At 35.3% G+C, this 17,799-nt stretch overlaps 2 protein-coding genes across 2 annotated transcripts; one reads left to right on the plus strand and one right to left on the minus strand.

The window, feature by feature from the left end:
- The first annotated feature begins 7,295 nt into the window (after positions 1-7,295).
- Positions 7,296-14,748, plus strand: LOC125822939 (casein kinase II subunit alpha-2). Its single transcript, XM_049502400.1, has 10 exons — positions 7,296-7,641; positions 8,858-8,987; positions 9,816-10,010; positions 11,605-11,762; positions 12,950-13,040; positions 13,226-13,291; positions 13,491-13,573; positions 13,772-13,835; positions 13,975-14,043; positions 14,521-14,748. The coding sequence occupies exons 1-10, from the start codon at positions 7,556-7,558 to the stop codon at positions 14,578-14,580; spliced, it is 1,002 nt and encodes a 333-aa protein (XP_049358357.1). The 5' UTR covers positions 7,296-7,555; the 3' UTR covers positions 14,581-14,748.
- A 428-nt stretch (positions 14,749-15,176) lies between these two features.
- LOC125822956 (uncharacterized protein At2g23090-like) lies at positions 15,177-17,183 on the minus strand. Its single transcript, XM_049502416.1, has 3 exons — positions 17,009-17,183; positions 16,744-16,784; positions 15,177-15,514 (listed from the first exon to the last, which is right to left on the minus strand). Exons 1-3 carry the CDS (start codon positions 17,079-17,081, stop codon positions 15,395-15,397), a joined length of 234 nt encoding a protein of 77 aa, XP_049358373.1. The 5' UTR covers positions 17,082-17,183; the 3' UTR covers positions 15,177-15,394.
- Positions 17,184-17,799: the final 616 nt, after the last annotated feature.

Consider the following 17,799-nt stretch of genomic DNA (forward strand, 5'->3'; position numbering starts at 1 on the left):
AACAACAACCTGGAGATCCCAGTCATTTTTTACATGACACGGCAGCAGCTGGTGCACAAAGCATCTCGTGTTCACACAGGGATCGAAAAGGGTCACACCCTGACAGCCTGCCCTAATTCAAGCATTAGTGACTGCTTCCACGGCTCGAACCTGTGACCTATAGATCACACAGACAACTTTTAATGTTGCTCCAAGGCTCCCCTTCAGCCATTTTTCTTATATCTCCCTGCATATATCAACTAACCTGATCACTTTTAAAGAATTTTGACACAATCTACCATCTCAGCTTCCACCTTCATGAAATCAGGATTATTTGCAGAAATGACAACGGGACATGGATAATTACTGAATGCACAACTAAAAGATTTTACATTGTATTTTGGAGAGAAGAAATAAATTCCAGAGTTCAAGAAGTCATAAAAATTCGATCAGAGTTGACCAGAAAAACTATGGAATGAATCAAGAATGGAGCTTAAAAATGACTAGAATAAATCAACAATTGCATCTTGAGAGGTACCTGTAACAACACACTTACTTACAACATCACTATTTGTACTAAGACACTTGGGTTGAATCACCAAATTATCCAAAAAAGAAATCCCCCCCCCCCCACAAGTATTATCTCTCTCTTCCTCCACCGAGGACCTGCCCAGAGCAAGGGTGATCATTGACAAGTCTGATGTTCACTAACCACTAGTATCTGACTGTATCCACAATCAAGCAATTGCAATCTAAACCCATTATTTGGAATGAACTATAACATATGGGCTTGGGGATTTCATATCCAAGAGTTATCCCTTTCGGATGAAGGAAGTCTGTTTACCTCATAATATAGGATGCATAGTGTTTATGGTCAAGAAATTGCATATGCAAGTTCATCAGATAAACAACTGGGTTGAAGAAGTTTATGCTTTACCGATAGTACTGTTCTTTGTGTTACCTTGTTGTATGTGCAATTTTAGGCCATAAGAAAGCTACACTGATAACAACTTAACACTTAGGAATTAAAATATATGACACTTCAGCAGGCCTACTCATGCATTGTGATATACTGATTACAGCTTACAAGAGTCAAGAATATGACAAACTGATTACACCTTACAAGAGTCCAGAACAAGTCGTTGCAAGTAACCAATTATTTGGCATTACTCTAGTTCACGACAAAAAACACCCCTCCAGTATTATTGGCTTGATTTAGGAGAAGTAAGAGAACACCGATCATGAATAGGGTGACTGAAGAATAGGGGAGTTACTAGACTAACTTAGCACTTAAATGTTTTGCTGATTAAAGAGCAAAAAAAATCTGTCTCTATGAAGAAACCGGTAACGAAAAACTTGAGGAAGAGTGGATTTTATTAGGGCAAGTGTTGATTGAAAGGAGGGTTAAGCTGTCAGTAATTTGCTCTGATGCCATGATCATTATTCTATGCAACTAGGAACAAATTTCTGTAGGAGTGGCGGCCATGCAAAGAGAAGTAGACAGAATCTGAATGAAATATAAGCTTTATAACAATTGCACAAAATTCCATGAGAACCCCTGCTATGGATGGGGAGAAAACAGAACACATATAATAAAACATTAACACTATTTTCATAAGAAAACCTAAATACTCCAATGATTTCCCAAATAGCAATCTATAGTATTAAGAACATCGCTTCAATTTAGGGTATTTATGAGTCAAGTACTTAAAAAACCTACCAATACTAACATAAAACAACATCAACTAAGGCTTTCTTTCTCTCAGTTTAGAACCTTAAAAAATCCCATTCTTGTTCGAACTACAAACCCCCCTTTTAAATGCTTCTTCCTGCATCAACTTATTCATAATTTAAGGTGAAAATTTCTGATTTCGCCACTGTCAATCCCAAGTTTGAGCAACTAATTGAAAACTTACGATGAAATTTTTTCCGATTATACATAAATAAGATGAAAGCGAGGGCTTACCGGACGATCTCCGCTGGAAGTGTTAAGCGCTTCTAAAGAATGGAGGATTTGGCGGTAGCAGAGTGAAAATTTCAGAGTTTTTAAGGCACTACTGAGAAAAACTGTTTTAGTTTTTTTTTATGACATACTTATTTACAGTAAAAGAATGGTCGATCATATTGAACATGTGAGGGCAGTCTTTGAACTAATGCAACGATTCCAACTATATGCAAAAATGTCTAAATGTGCCTTTGGAGTGCCTAAAGTGGAATATCTAGGCCACTTCATTAGTGGTGAGGGGGTGTCTACAGACCCCAAGAAGATTGTAGCAGTAGCACAATGGCCTATTCCTGGCAATATCAAGCAGTTGAGGGGGTTCTTGGGACTTGCTGGATATTACAGAAGGTTTATACAAGGATTTGGATCCATTTGTAAGCCATTACATGAGTTACTCAAGAAGGATGGATATACTTGGACTGAGCATGCTACAACAACATTTGAGGAACTGAAGCAAGCCTTGATTTCTGCCCCAGTGTTAGCTATGCCTGATTACTCTAAACCTTTTGTGGTGGAAACTGATGAAAGTGGGAAGGAAATTGGTGTTGTGCTAATGCAACAAGGCCACCTTATAGCCTATATTAGCAGATCACTGGCTCCTAGACACCAAGCCATGTTTGTCTATGATAGGGAACTAATGGCTCTTATATTTGCTGTCACTAAATGGTCCCACTATTTGATAGGCAGGCCCTTCATTGTCAAGACTGATCAAAAAGCTTTGAAGCATTTGTTGGAACAAAACCTCCACACTAACTTTCAGGTGGTTGGTATTTTCAAACTAATGGCTTTCGACTTTTCAATTGAATATAAGAAGGGTATAGACAACAAAGTTGCTGATGCCTTATCTAGGAAGCCTAATGCTGAGTTATTAGCTATCTCCTTATTGACACCTAATGATTCTCTATATGAGCAGATCAAGGGAACTTGGTTAACTGATGCATCTTTGCAGACTTTGATTACTAAACTACAGGTTCAGCCTTTCAAGTCTTTTACTTGGTGTAATGCTCAGCTTAGGTGGAAGGGTAGATTGGTAGTTGGAGCCAATTACCACTTGAGAAAGACAATTATTTCATTGTGGCATTCTACTACACAAAGTGGACATTCTGGCATGGATGCTACCATTAAGAGGATACAATCTCTATTTTATTGGAAGTCTCTAAGTCAAGATGTGAGGGACTTCATCAACAAATGTGATGTCTGTCAGAGGCACAAGTATGATGTTTCTGCCTATCCAGGCTTACTGCAGCCTTTGCCTATTCCAGATGGAGTATGGACTGATGTGTGTTTAGACTTCATTGAGGGTTTACCTAAGTCTAATGGCAAGAATGTTATCTTGGTGGTGGTTGATAGGTTGAGCAAATATGGCCATTTCATGAGCCTACAACATCCTTATACTGCTCAGTCCGTAGCACAGTGCTTCTTGGACAATGTTTTTAAACTTCATGGCATGCCAGCTACATTGACAAGTGATAGAGATCCTGTGTTCCTTAGTAAATTCTGGCACAAATTGTTTACAATACAAGGGTTTCAGTTACAGAGGAGTACTGCTTATCATCCTCAAACAGATGGACAAACGGAGGTTTTGAATAAGACATTGGAAACTTATCTGCGATGTTTTTGTTCTGATAGCCCTAAGGAATGGTCAAGTTATTTACCGCTTGCTGAGTGGTGGTGTAATACTACTTATCACACTGCTCTCAAATGCACTCCTTATGAAGTTTTATATGGTCAGAAACCCCCCATTCACCTTCCTTACTTAGCAGGTGAGTCTTCATCTGACATGGTAGATAGATCATTGGCTGCTAGAGAAGCAATCATTCATCTTTTGAAGTTTCATATTCAGAGAGCCCAACAAAGAATGAAAGACTTGGCTGATCGACATAGGTCTGACAGATGTTTCGAGGTAGGAGATTGGGTTTACCTTAAGCTGCAACCTTATAGGCAAGTTTCAGTTGTTGTTAGACCCTTTAACAAGTTGGCTGCTAAGTATTTTGGTCCCTATCCTATTGCTGCTAAAGTTGGAGTGGTTGCCTATAAATTACTTTTGCCAACTGATGTCCTAATTCATCATACATTTCACGTCTCTCAGTTGAAGAAGTGTCATGAGGTCCCATATGTCATCAATCATCCACCTGTATTTCACTTGTCCAGTCCATATTGCCCTATGCCTGAAGGTGTGTTAGACAGGAGGCTTGTGAAAAGAGGCAACAAGGCTGTGGTTCAAGTGCTTGTGAAGTGAACTACTATTGATTCTTCTCAAGCTACTTGGGAGTACTTGTCTGACATTCAACATAGATTTCCTTCCTTTCAGCCTTGAGGACAAGTCTGTACTTTTGTAGTGGGTATTGATGCAAGTCTACAGATATTACAAGTCAGTTAGTGGAGGGATTCATTAGTTAGTTACAATTCTGTTATTCTGTTATAACAGCCAGTGTAGCAGTTGAATTTTAGTTGTGGAATATATCCATATATACAATGTAAAGGATTGGAGTTTAAGGCATTGAATGATAATACATTTCTCTTTCTTCTAAAATTCTCTTTCTAATATCTCAGCTGCAAGCTCTGAATTAGTATCTCAGTTCTTCGAGTTCAAAGCTCCTAGAATTGTTCTTCGTAGTTGATGCTTAATTGACTACCATTGTGCATCAATTGGTATCAAAAAATCCCATTCTTGTTCGAACTACAAACCCCCCTTTTAAATGCTTCTTCCTGCATCAACTTATTCATAATTTAAGGTGAAAATTTCTGATTTCGCCGCTGTCAATCCCAAGTTTGAGCAACTAATTGAAAACTTGAAATTTTTTCCGATTATACATAAATAAGATGAAAGCGAGGGCTTACCGGACGATCTCCGCTGGAAGTGTTAAGCGCTTCTAAAGAATGGAGGATTTGGCGATAGCAGAGTGAAAATTTCAGAAGCAGGGAAGCGTAGAGAAAAAGCTAAGAGAATTTGGCAAAAATAGTTGCGTATGTTTGACGGTATGTTCAGAATGATACCTTAAATATTCATTTTATAATTTTAGTCCTTTAAATTTGTTATAAAATGACGCCTTAGTACCTGTTAAATATTTAACAATTTATACATAAATTTTAATGAAATTAAATACCAAGAAATACCCATTAAATCTTTAAAAATGCAACATGAAAAATTTGCACCAAACACAAAACGATATAAATACGATTATGAAAATGGAAGTGATTTGAAAGATATATCATAAGTTGTTTTCCAAATATTGACGTGGATCAACAAATTAAAACCACTTATTTAATTATAAAATCTTGCACAAAAATATTTATTGTTCACGATTTAATAAAATTTGATCTAAATAAAAAATCAACCTAAAAATATTAAATTCATTAATATTTATTTGGATTTGATTGATTTGATTTTAAAATTTAGAAAATCAATAATATTTGATTTTATTTTATTAATAAAAATTGAAAAAAAATTAAATCAAACTAAAACAATAAATTATTCATATAATTTTATAATTATATATACACACATAATATATTAATTTTACAATTATTTATAATCATTTATATACTTTTTCACCATTATCATATTTGTCTCATAGGCTAATAAACTATGTATTTTAAGCTATTTAAAAAAATCATAAATTTGAACTCATTTGATCAAGAAATGACTATGAGACATTAAAGTAAAAATCATAAAGACATTTTTTTTTTCATATTCCATAATAAAAGAATAATAACAGAATATTAGTGGGAAAAAATGAAAAAATATTTTCTAAATGTAGGGGTGGGGGTGGGGAAGGAGATACATTAGGTTTCTAAAAATAAATAAAAAACGAACTAAACCAAGATTGATCAAATCAAAAAAATGCGTTAATTGGTTTGATTTTAATAATTTTAAAATGAATTAAATTGATTTGATTTTAGTGACAAAAAGTTGATCTAAATTGATCTCTGAGTACCTTTAGCCCCACTAATTCCTTTTAAGAGGATGAACGTTTTCAATTGTAAAAGACAATTAGGACTAAATAGGTGAAAGAAAGGATAGTTTTAACCCAATAATCAATGTTAAGACAATTTAAATTTAATGTAAAGAAGAAAAATTAAAACTATTTTCAATATGTTAGGGACAAGGGAATAAATCTTAAAACAATCGCAATATCAAAATTCGGCGCTAATAATAATAACTTAATTAATTAACTATTCCGTAAAGGGTCGATATATTTCTAATTAATCCTCTCATCTTTCCTCGATACGAAGTAGTGATGGATATAGGATTGTAAGGTCATGGGAGCTCTAAAAAAAACATGTTAAAAGTAAGATTCAAATTCAAACTCAACAACACTAAAAAGGCCTCAAGGATCCACCAAAAGCCATTAGACTAGTCAGATCATTTGTTCATTGGGTGCTCTATGTTAATTTTATACATATAGCTCTTAATTTCTACAAAGATATATATATATATATTTCGGTACGAGGTTAATAGGTGCTCGAACACCCAAAAGGCTCTATATGGGTCCACCCCGGATAAAAAAATGATTTTTCGAATAGACTAAGCTACGACCCATTAGCAAAATATTCAATCTTAACTAGGGGTGGGCATGGTATGGTACGGTACGGTATTTGAAAGTTTCAATATCGTAATTTCGGTATTTGATTTTTAAAACATTATACCATTACCATATCAATTTAATCCGATATGGTTCGGTATATTGAAGTTCAATTTCAGTATTTTACAATATGGTAAATCGGTAACCATAATTTATTCAACTTCGACTAATATATACTAGTATAATAGAGTACTATAACTTCGACAATTAAAAATATACTTCAATTGTATCATATGTACAAACAACTCATTTTGTTAATTATTTACAATTCAAATACATTTCAATCAAAATAAAGTAGTCAGAACTTTAACTTTTAAACATTCACTTTATACTAATACTGGGTTGCATATTTGTTAAGTAGTATTTTAATAATATATATGTTATTTATGTAACTATATACTTCGATATGATATTTCATATTTCGGTATTAAATATCAAATACCGTACTGAATATAAAAAAAATTAAAATGTATACCACCAAATACCATAATTTCAAAATTATAATATTAAATTTTTTGATATGATATGATATGATATGATGATATATACCATACCAGGCACACCCGTAATATCAACCCTTCCCCTATTCTATTTTTTTTGGTTAGTTAAAAAATAGACGGACCTAATTGATAAATCAGAAAAGTTTCTGACCCTTTAGCGAAAATAATATAAAAACACTTCAATATTAACAAAAGCAAATTAGCCACTTGGCACCGACCATATAAGATATTTCCCTGTAGAGAGTGAAAGGGTCCCAATAGCATACACAAGAGAGAGCAAAAAGCTTTCCCAATCTATGGCTTTTTCCTAAAAATGTTGTGCGCGTTCTGTAAGTAAAGTAGTGTTACTGCTCTGGCGGTTGCGTCAAACAGAAGCTGGGCCCAATTACTCCTCCGCATCTACCCAGCCTGCGTCTTCTTTGTTTCCCCTTTTCCGAAATCCGATACCTTAATCAACAACTCTTCAGTCTCTGATTTCCGATAAAACCATGTCTAAAGCTCGAGTATACACCGATATCAATGTGCTTCGTCCTAGGGAATATTGGGATTACGAATCGCTAACTGTTCAATGGGGGTAATTTTTTTTCCTTATTTAACCCTAATCGCTTTTGATTTTGTTATATATTTTGGGGTTTGTATACTGGATGATAGATTGAAATACTTGAATTAGATGCTCTTTGCTACCTTTTTTTTAAAAAGATTGTTAAGTAAATAATAACATCCACTTCCAGCATCCAAGAAAATAGTTCTTGGTTATGTTTCCTTGTTTTTTTCGTCTGAAAGAAAAAGTGAGTGTTACATAGCATTGTAACATCGACTTACAGCATCCAAGAACATAATTCTTGGTTATGTTTCCTTGTTTTTTTCGTCTGAAAGAAAAGTGGGCGTTACATAGCATTGTAACATCCACTTACAGCATCCCAGTACATAATTCTTGGTTATGTTTCCTTGTTTTTTTTCGTCTGAAAGAAAAGTGGTGGTTACATAGCATTGTGACATCCACTCCACTCCAGGAGTGGGTGAAACCCAAAAACAAATGTTGGGTTTCTTATTACTATTTTTTTGTGTAATAGATAATTGGGTGATCAGTGTTAGATGCTATTTTGGCAAATTCCTGCTATCTTGAACGGAATGACTCAATGAAAACTTTCCTCTTTCACAATGGAAAATATCTATTGGGTTAATTCATAACTCCTGTCTAGTCTTGTTGAGCTGAGGCAAGTTTCCTATATTTTGTGGCTTCAGATTAGGTTGGGCTTCGAGTCTTTATATGTTTGTTACTTCTCTATTTGCTTCCACATGATTCAATGGATGACAAATATCAAATATTATTTTACCAATTTGTTGAGTTTAAGGATTAGACGTGTTGGTACACACTAAGCAATGCTTGTGTAAGTCTAGGAACAAGAGTTATATTTAGAACCCTTACTTTAGTGTTGAAAGTTGAATTAATGAGTATTGGAATGACATGGCCCGAAGTGAAGCGGATAATTATAGAGGCTTCATTTAGTTTACACCAATTAGTAGTTTGTTTTTGTTATTGTATCGTTCTGCTGCATTTGTCAAAACGAGAGCATTTTGCTTAACGGGAATTGTAAACTTGTCTTGCTAAAGTGGGAGATTATAGTTTGTTAATCTTGTTTCTAGAGTGCCTTGACCCTTGGCTCAACAATTAGTTTCATCTTTCATAAGTATTGGTTTCAGATTTGATCCTATTTGACTTACTCAACTTTAATGCACCAGCTACATTGTATTATCCTCACTAGTGTCCGTCATATTCATTATTGCAGTGATCAGGATGACTATGAGGTTGTTCGAAAAGTTGGAAGAGGAAAATACAGTGAAGTTTTTGAAGGTATAAATGTTAACAGCAACGAGAAGTGCATAATCAAGATCCTGAAACCTGTTAAGAAGAAAAAGGTATGACGTTCCTTGCATTGTTGAACTTACGGAACTCATACTGCTAGGAAGATACTATGTTTCTTCTTTCTTTTTGGCTGAATTAAGATTTCATTTTTCTGCTTCAAAGGAAAAAAAATGAAGAAGTTTGCAGGAAGACTTCTTACGTAATTCAATACTTATTTTTGTCTGACTTAATATCTATAGATAATCATTAACATTAACAGCCTTAATGGAAGAATCTGTATTTAACTCATATAAAGGGTCTTAATTCTATGGAGAATCATCAACATTGACAGCTTTGATGGAAAAATCTGTATTTAACTCATTAAAATCTTAGTTGCGCAGACTCTTCACTTTTGATGCCGCACCCGTCTCGGATTCTCCAAAAATACACTACTTTTGGCGAATCCAACACGCACCCGTTGGCACTTTTGAAGAGTCCGAGCAACATAGATTAAAATGCCTACTCGCACTTGTCTATTCATGTGTTGATAGGGTGTCAAAGAAATTAGTGAAGTCTCCCTTTTGGAACTTTGGAAAAAATTGTCAGTTACGTTCTCGGTTCTACGAAATGCATAATGCCTAAAATTGGTCAGTTTGTGACATAATCTGGAAAAAATTAGCCATCCTCAACAACATGGTACTAGGTTCATCTCTTGATGACATTTTTTGATCATTTTGGTAGTGTTATGTATCCACTGTTCATATACCTTTTTTCCTCCTATCCTTTCTTTAACTTAATTTTTTATATAACACAGTTTTAGTTTGTAATATTGTGCTTTCTATTGGAAAAAAAACAAAAAAGAATATGCATGCTTTTGACTTGACATTAGTGGTGTTGTGTAGATCAAAAGAGAGATAAAGATATTGCAAAACCTCTGTGGTGGACCAAACATTGTCAAACTCCTTGATATCGTCAGAGATCAGCATTCAAAAACTCCAAGCTTGATTTTTGAGTACGTGAACAGCACAGATTTCAAGGTTTTGTACCCAACGCTAACAGATTACGACATACGGTACTACATATATGAGCTTCTCAAGGTAAGATGATAAACCCATTAGATGGCAGTCACTATGGCTTTTATGTACATATGCTCCCTCTCCCCTGACCTTCCTTTTTTTTTTTTTTTGAGGAAGGTAACAATTATATACTTCCTGTCCTCTTGGTCCTTCTTTTCTGTATCTTCTTTCTTCTCTCAGAACCAAGAATAGAGTTGTACTTATAACTCATGTCTTAACTTATTATCTGGTCAAAAGTTTGTCTGCCTCCAAACTTCCTTCTATTGCAGCTTTTCAAGGTTTGTATGAGTATGAGGATTTTGGGAGTCCCCAGTTTTCTTATGCTCACCCACTATTTCTGGGTGAGTTATGTTCTCATATACTTCGATCAAATTTTGAGATCAAACTATTAAAGTTATAACTCCTAAACTCCTAGGCTCATCTCAAGTGGAAATTTTGGAATCCAAGATTCTGGTGCCATAAAATTGCACTAATTTGGATTCAGCTTACATCTATAGTTAGATAATTGGGAGTCTGTCGAAAGTGTCTCATGATCTTGGGTTAGTGGGAATGACTAAGACTGAAAACTCATATTTGTTCACCTTATCCTGCATGCCAATACATGGATTTCAAATCCATCAACAAAAATGTAGATTTTTCTTATTGATATTGTCAGCTCATTCACTGTCTTGGTCATTCCAATTGATTACCTTTCCTCTGCAATTAGGTCTAAGTATAGCTTCTGAATGTGTTTTTAAAGGTAAATGACCTCGTAGTTGAGTGTTTACTTCGTCTCTTGTTATCAGACGATATGATTTAGATTCACTGCATGCCTATTGGAAGTTGATTTTTATATCTAGATGAATGGCTGTGCTCTTTGTTACTCTTAACAATGTGATTTTCTTTACTGAATTTGGATTTCTTAAGTAACTTCCTTGTATTCTTCTGATCGTGTAATTGGTTAAGGAAAAAAAATCACCAATGCCATGGATATTCTGTCCTCTGTTTGCTAATTGCTATTTAAATTTTAATTTCCTTTTTCATGAGTAATATTATATTCCCTGTTTTGTCTGATTTACGTGAGAGGAACTATTTGGAAATGGGGATGCTAATTATGGGATCCTGTTGATTTCTATCTCGAAGTTAGGTCTTCCTTTTTGCTACATGCCTAAATCACCAGCCTACCTGAGCAGAAACATGTCTAGGTTTCCTTTCTTTTGCCTTCTTCTGTGAAAAAAAGAAAATAAATTTAACTTCCCAAGCTTTCTCATTGTGTATCAGCTCATCGTTTCAAGCTTTCTCATTGTGCATCAGCTCATCGTTTCAAGCTTTCTCATTGTGTTTCAGCTCATCGTTTCTTGTTTGTCAAATGCTTTATGCTGAAAAGTTAGTTCTGTTCCTGCATATTTACTTTTCCAGTCGCTTAATTTACTCTATTAATTTCCCCTTCTTTTTGAAAGAAAAGAAAGACTCATGTTTTTGGCATGACTATTGAATTTGCTGAGGCCTTCAGTTGATCATAGCATTTCTTGTGACAGTTGTTTAATACTCTTTGGGACCTATTCTTTGTATACATTTCTTGACATGCTTACCAATTTATGGAGGTCGGAAACTGATACTTCTTATGAACCTGCAGGCACTAGATTATTGCCATTCACAGGGAATAATGCATAGGGATGTCAAGCCTCATAACGTTATGATAGATCATGAACTGCGGAAGCTTCGCTTGATAGATTGGGGTCTTGCTGAATTTTACCACCCAGGGAAGGAATATAATGTTCGTGTGGCTTCAAGGTGAGATAATCTGCCGACAGTATGGCTGGACCTGGCATAGTTTCTTTGCCAGCAACAACTTCCTACGTATAGCTTCTCTATCTGTAGATCCATGCTCTACTTGCAAATTGTTCTCTGGACAAGTCATGAGTTTTTAATCAGAAAGCAAGTGACTTTGCTATAGATTTTGTAAGTTAGAAGTAATAAAAGGAACATCATTCACTTACGTATACAACAACTACCCTTCAGTTCCAAACAAGTAGGGGTCGGTTATATGATTTTTGTTGTCCATGTTACTCCATTTAAACCCATATCTTGCACATACTGTGCAAACACAGATAAAGTTTTTATAGAATCTCTATGTTTTCTCAAGGGACAAACTTCTGAAAAGCTAAACCACTCCTAGAAAGTATAGGACCTACAGTAAGATTCCTAACATTTTAGTATATTCTCGACTAATATGTAGTGCCTATATAGATTTTTTTCTTCCATTGTGCCTCTCTGTAAGTTTGCATGGATCCCTAGAATTATAGGTCTGTAGAGACAACTTCCTTCCATGTGATTTTAGGTCTACCTCTTCCTTTTTTAACACCTTCACTCACCATGGTTTCACACCTAGGAGTATCAGTTCTCTAATTTTGTATGATCACTCATCTATCTTAGCTGCAACATTTATCTTGTGGATGTGTAAACTTTTAATGGCTCAACATTCACTCTCATATAACATTGTTGGTCTTATAGCTGTTCTATAGAGCTTACCTTTCACTTTTGGTAGGCATCCTGCTATCGCATAACATTTACTATAGCACTTCCCAATTACAACTGTTAGATTTTGATTTTATTTGTAACATCTTTGTCTATTACTACATTCAAATAGCACTTCCCCATTTCAACTGTTCAATTTTGATTTTTACGTGTAACATCTTCCTCTATTACTCCTTTTCCTGGAACAGTGAGCCTAAAATTCTGAATGTTTGCATTTAGGCATTGCAATCTCATCTAATTTCATCTCAATTTCACCATACCCAATTAAAGAATACTTAAACAATCAATGGGATTATAGGAGAAGGTTAGGAATTGTTTAGGTCAAACTAACTCTTTATCAGCATAGCTGCATATGGGAAATTGGTTTCGCACTGTAAGTTAGTGGTTCATAAACTATCAAGGCTATTGAAGCAAGTCTGAGGTCTTCTTTTCTTGCACTTCAGATATTTCAAGGGCCCTGAACTTCTAGTTGACTTGCAAGACTACGACTATTCTTTGGACATGTGGAGCCTTGGCTGCATGTTTGCAGGAATGGTGAGAAATTTTATGATTCATAATATAAGCTGTCAGTTGGTTTATAGTTTTAAAGTATCAGTTGTGGGCCTGGGAAACTATAAACATCTGAAAGAACTTGTTAGAAGTTTGTATTTGTTTGTTTGGAATCAATTTTCTTTTTCCTCCTGTTTTCTTTGTGCCTGACCATACCTTTTCTTTGGTAGATTTTCCGCAAGGAACCTTTCTTTTATGGCCATGATAATCAGGATCAGCTCGTCAAAATTGCAAAGGTAATGCCTAGTAACTAACCAATGGGTTTATATACCTTAATTTTGTTCTTTGAATGGGGGGGACGGGGGGGGGGAGGGGAGGTTAATCAACTGAAAACAACCAATGCAGTTGTTACTTTAGTTGCAAGTGAACACTCAATTTATATAAAAGTTACGTATAGCTGCTTGACATGGATTTGATAGATTATTGTTGTTATAGGTACTTGGGACAGATGAGTTGAATGCATATTTGCACAAGTATCAACTAGAGCTTGATCCTCAGCTAGAGGCTATGGTTGGGAGGTATGCTTCTTGCTTTCTTGTTTCTACCCTTATGCCCAATATAAAACTAGGCTAAGGCAATTACAAAATAACTTAGAGCTGTGACTAAATAGGGTCACTAAGTTGATCTCAGTAACTAGGTTTAGCAGAAGTGTGTCCTCATTTATTGCCAAAATTCTTAGCTATTGAAGGTGAATACAATCTGTCTTTCCCCTGCAGACACAGTAGGAAGCCGTGGTCCAAATTTATTAATGCAGACAATCAGCATCTAGTGTCACCAGAGGTATTGTTCTCTCTCTATTTATGTATTTATGGTATTTCTGAATAAGACGAAACCAACAATGGTGACAAGTACACCTCAAAATCCCAAGTGGCTGTTCCTCACTGCCCATTTGATCATTGATTTTGAGTTCTCATTGCAGGCTATAGATTATCTTGACAAGCTTCTTCGTTATGATCATCAGACTAGACTTACGGCAAAAGAAGCAATGGTAATCCTTTTTATCCACTATTAATGAGCTTTAAACTCTGTGCCTCATCTTTGTTTTCTCAGCTTCTGTCTTATGTTGGTTTACCATTGCTTATTAAAGAAAATGGTTTCGTGACATTTTAAAACATACTTTACCAAAACCAAAATGTAAGGTTTATAAATGAGATAAATGAATGAGATCAGTGAGGAAGAGTGGGTAGAAGATTCACAACTTGACTAGTTTTTTGTTTTAAAATGCTGTTAGAAACAAGCTGGTGATTGTGAAGTGCCTATTGCTTTCTGTTTCTGCTCTTGGCTATGTTTTTTCCTTTGTCATGATGTTGCATCTGCATCTTTGCTGGAATCAATCCACTCCCCCCTCTCAATCATTTCTTTTAACAATGAACATTATACATGTATTTGTTTTGTTTTGCACAACTATAGTATTGAACACTCTGTTGGGAAACCTACTAACTGCTTTCTCTGCCCTGTTTCTTAGGCCCATCCATATTTCGGGCAAGTGAGGGCTGCTGAAACTAGCAGGATGAGGACACAGTAGCTTTCTTGTCTTGCTGTTAATGGGAAGGAAAAAAAACTATGGTGTAACGTACCTTGTGTATCCATTTAAGTGACATTCATGAGAACTATGTGGATTTGAATTTGAGCAGACATCTGAATTCAGGAATTACAGATCTTCATCATTGAACATTTCAAGAGAAATAGTGTTCTGTAGATTTCCTGCTCGGGACCTTGATTGCAAATGGAAGTGACTTGTTGGGCATCAAAAGTCACTCCCCCCACCCACCCTCTTCCCCCAAGGTACCTCCCTAGATGTGAACAGAAGCAGATTCTCGAAAATTAGTTCAGGAGTTCACTTTGTACGTCAGTGTACTGGATTTTTCTGCATTCAACTTTGGTGGTTTGCCCTTTGTGTAAGTTCATTGATATGGTGTTAGGGTAATAGAACAATGAAAAGAAGCCCTTGCTGAGGAGAACCTCAAACCTCGTGGCCATCCAGTGGAGGGGCCACAGTGCTTAGATTTTCTCTCTACTTGCGAAATTAAATTACAGCTATCCATTATCAATTTCTTTAGATGCATCTAACAAAAAATAAATGAAAGAAGGTAACCCTGTAGAGCGCATCTCACACCCACATTGAACAAAAACACAACGCCAAATTCATTGACAAATCCCAAATTATACCACATATGATATCAACCATTAAAGAGTAGAGTGCACAACTAAAAATTTGGCCCGACCTGTTTATGCGGGGGACAAATACACAATTTTACATCTTGCTTGGGTTGACACTTTGTGATTAGTGATAGGAGATAATACTAACATTTTCTACAAGACACGTTTGACACCTAAGTTTATTGTTTGAGATGAGGGAAACAGGTAGCGAGATCAGATTTTGGATGTTTGGCCTCGGCATGTTCCTTGCACTTCACCTCTGACGTTGTGCACATAAATGTCTGCATGCATACCTTGCACTGCCATCATCCGCAACAATACAGACAAGTTAGAGAAGGATCAAAGCAAACAGCAATCAAGATGAATTCTAAAGACACTAATGAATTGTCCGAGGCTGAAAGAAGACATAAAAATAGTTAACACGGTGAGAAAATCTGTGCAGAAACTGATAAGCAGAGCCATAGACTATTAAAGATTATTGTTAAGACTTGAATGCCATTCTTTACTTAGGCCATCTCCTATTGAAAGCCTAAGAACTTTTTTTGGCAGTAGTGTAGAGATTATACAGTATCACAGAAAATAGCCTAAAAGGCTGGAAAAAGAAAGACAAAAGACAATCCAATAAGACATCAACAAGTGTGAGGCCACTATAGCTTCATGTGCAAATACACAACAAGCGAATTCCCTAAATTCAGATTTTCAAAGTACCAAGGAGAAAAATACGAGTATTGAACCACATAGCCAGTATCTAATAAGAAGAGTGGACTAAACATTTCACATGCTATATGAGCCAAATTACAGAACATATAAAGGAGATTACACAGTGGAACTCATGATTGAGAGTTGCCGTTATTGGGCTGTCATTATGAAATACGAAGAACAGTACTTTGAACTCATACAAAGAGAATTGAAGTTCAACACCATGACGTTACTAGCCCAAACACAATAACAAAAGATTATAGGTGATAAGGGTATCTAAGTGATTGATCGGTTCTCGCCTTCAACATATGATGCCCCTCTTCTTACGATACTACTGGACTATCCTGATGAAGTCATTAACAGATCTATATCCTTCCAATGGCCTACATGATGTAGATATTTCCGATTTTGAGGATATGTGCTTTCTATATTTCATGTCTCCTTACTTGAAAAGGCAGAGGAGTGTGTTGGTCATTAAGACAAAATATAGACATTAACCAATTTTATCACCAAAGGGACAAAAGAAATCACTCTGACATCCAAAGAAGCAACATAAGCCTATCTTTCCAATTAACCTTCATCACCTCTATTCAGGAATAAACTATGCCTCAATCCCAAATTAATTGGTATGTTTTATATGAAAAATCCTATCCTTCCTGCTCTATTGGGGTTTATTCGTCCTAGTTATACTATTATCACGTTGGCTTTCATCCTACCACAATCCTTTATTTGGGTTTGGGACCATCCAATATATGCTTAACAAGGTCACATATTGGGATTCAGTAATTACCCATTACATACTAAAATTGCATAAAGAAAAATGCTTTACCTGGATATTCATGGCCTTCTTGTTCGCGTCAAGTTGGCTTCCTGCATAAAGATATTTAGAGAGTTGTAAAAAGCCAAAAGATTGACGATTAACGTAAATATCTCAGCATCTAAACAAACAAAAAGAGCAATTAAGGCACTCTCAGCCACGTCAAATTCCAACAACGAGATCGAATAGGCTTAAACCAAGGCTAATTGACCAATTGAATTAAGAGCACGATGTGGATGATTGGGTTCAGATCATTCCATGGATAGAAAGAAAATACCTTTTGCGCCTTTCATCTTCTCGATATTCTTCTCACGAGCCATCTTGGCTTTCTGACTGTTGCCTCCACCCATTACGAATTGAAACCCTAGAGAGCTCTTCTGTTACAGGCGAAAAACAGTGGCGGGGATTACGGCAGCTGCAGGGGATAGAGGGGTCAAAAATATGTTGAAAGGACAGGTTTGGTCTTCGAACACCCCTTTCTTTAATACTCTTTATTTTTTATATAAGTTTGCTTCAATGAACTTTAATCTTAAATATTTAACATTAATTTGATTTACCTATGCTAAAATTGATCAAAATCTCCTTTTTAGATTGCGTTCGTTTGTATTATCTTATTAAAAATAATTCATAATATTTATTAGATGTACAATAAAACAAAAATTAAAGACCAATTTCAATAAGAATAATCCGAAAATTTCTTTGGAGGAACTTACGTAAAGAAAATATTTACTTTCACTAAACACTTATAATACATATTATAGATAACAAATTTATAAAACAAGTTTTATTGATGAATAATATATTTATCGCACACTTTAATACACTTATAGTACCGTGTCAATTTCTTACTAAACAAACATACGTATTATATAAAAACACTTATAATACATTTATTTTGCATGAATACAAATTTATCATAGTATTACTATAAGTAATAATTATAATAAAAAATACATAGCTAAAACCAATAATTATTCATTAAAAAGTATTATTTTCCAACTTGGTTATTTGCTAGGAACGTCAGTGGGCTTTACATGGAATGTTACATATCGGTCCAATTAGGGTTCT

Source organism: Solanum verrucosum, unplaced genomic scaffold (assembly GCF_900185275.1).
Source record: "Solanum verrucosum unplaced genomic scaffold, falcon-dt-bn FXZP01000103.1, whole genome shotgun sequence".
Classification (NCBI taxonomy): domain Eukaryota; kingdom Viridiplantae; phylum Streptophyta; class Magnoliopsida; order Solanales; family Solanaceae; genus Solanum; species Solanum verrucosum.

Excerpts from the sequence above, each read along its gene's own strand:
- LOC125822939 (XM_049502400.1), top strand. The coding sequence starts at position 7,556 with ATGTCTAAAGCTCGAGTATACACCGATATCAATGTGCTTCGTCCTAGG. Across the intron at positions 7,642-8,857 it reads TCGCTAACTGTTCAATGGGG|TGATCAGGATGACTATGAGG; the intron begins GTAATTTTTTTT and ends TCATTATTGCAG. Across the intron at positions 8,988-9,815 it reads AACCTGTTAAGAAGAAAAAG|ATCAAAAGAGAGATAAAGAT; the intron begins GTATGACGTTCC and ends GGTGTTGTGTAG.
- LOC125822956 (XM_049502416.1), bottom strand. The coding sequence starts at position 17,081 with ATGGGTGGAGGCAACAGTCAGAAAGCCAAGATGGCTCGTGAGAAGAAT. Across the intron at positions 16,785-17,008 it reads GAAGATGAAAGGCGCAAAAG|GAAGCCAACTTGACGCGAAC; the intron begins GTATTTTCTTTC and ends ATCTTTATGCAG. Across the intron at positions 15,515-16,743 it reads AGAAGGCCATGAATATCCAG|TGCAAGGTATGCATGCAGAC; the intron begins GTAAAGCATTTT and ends GGATGATGGCAG.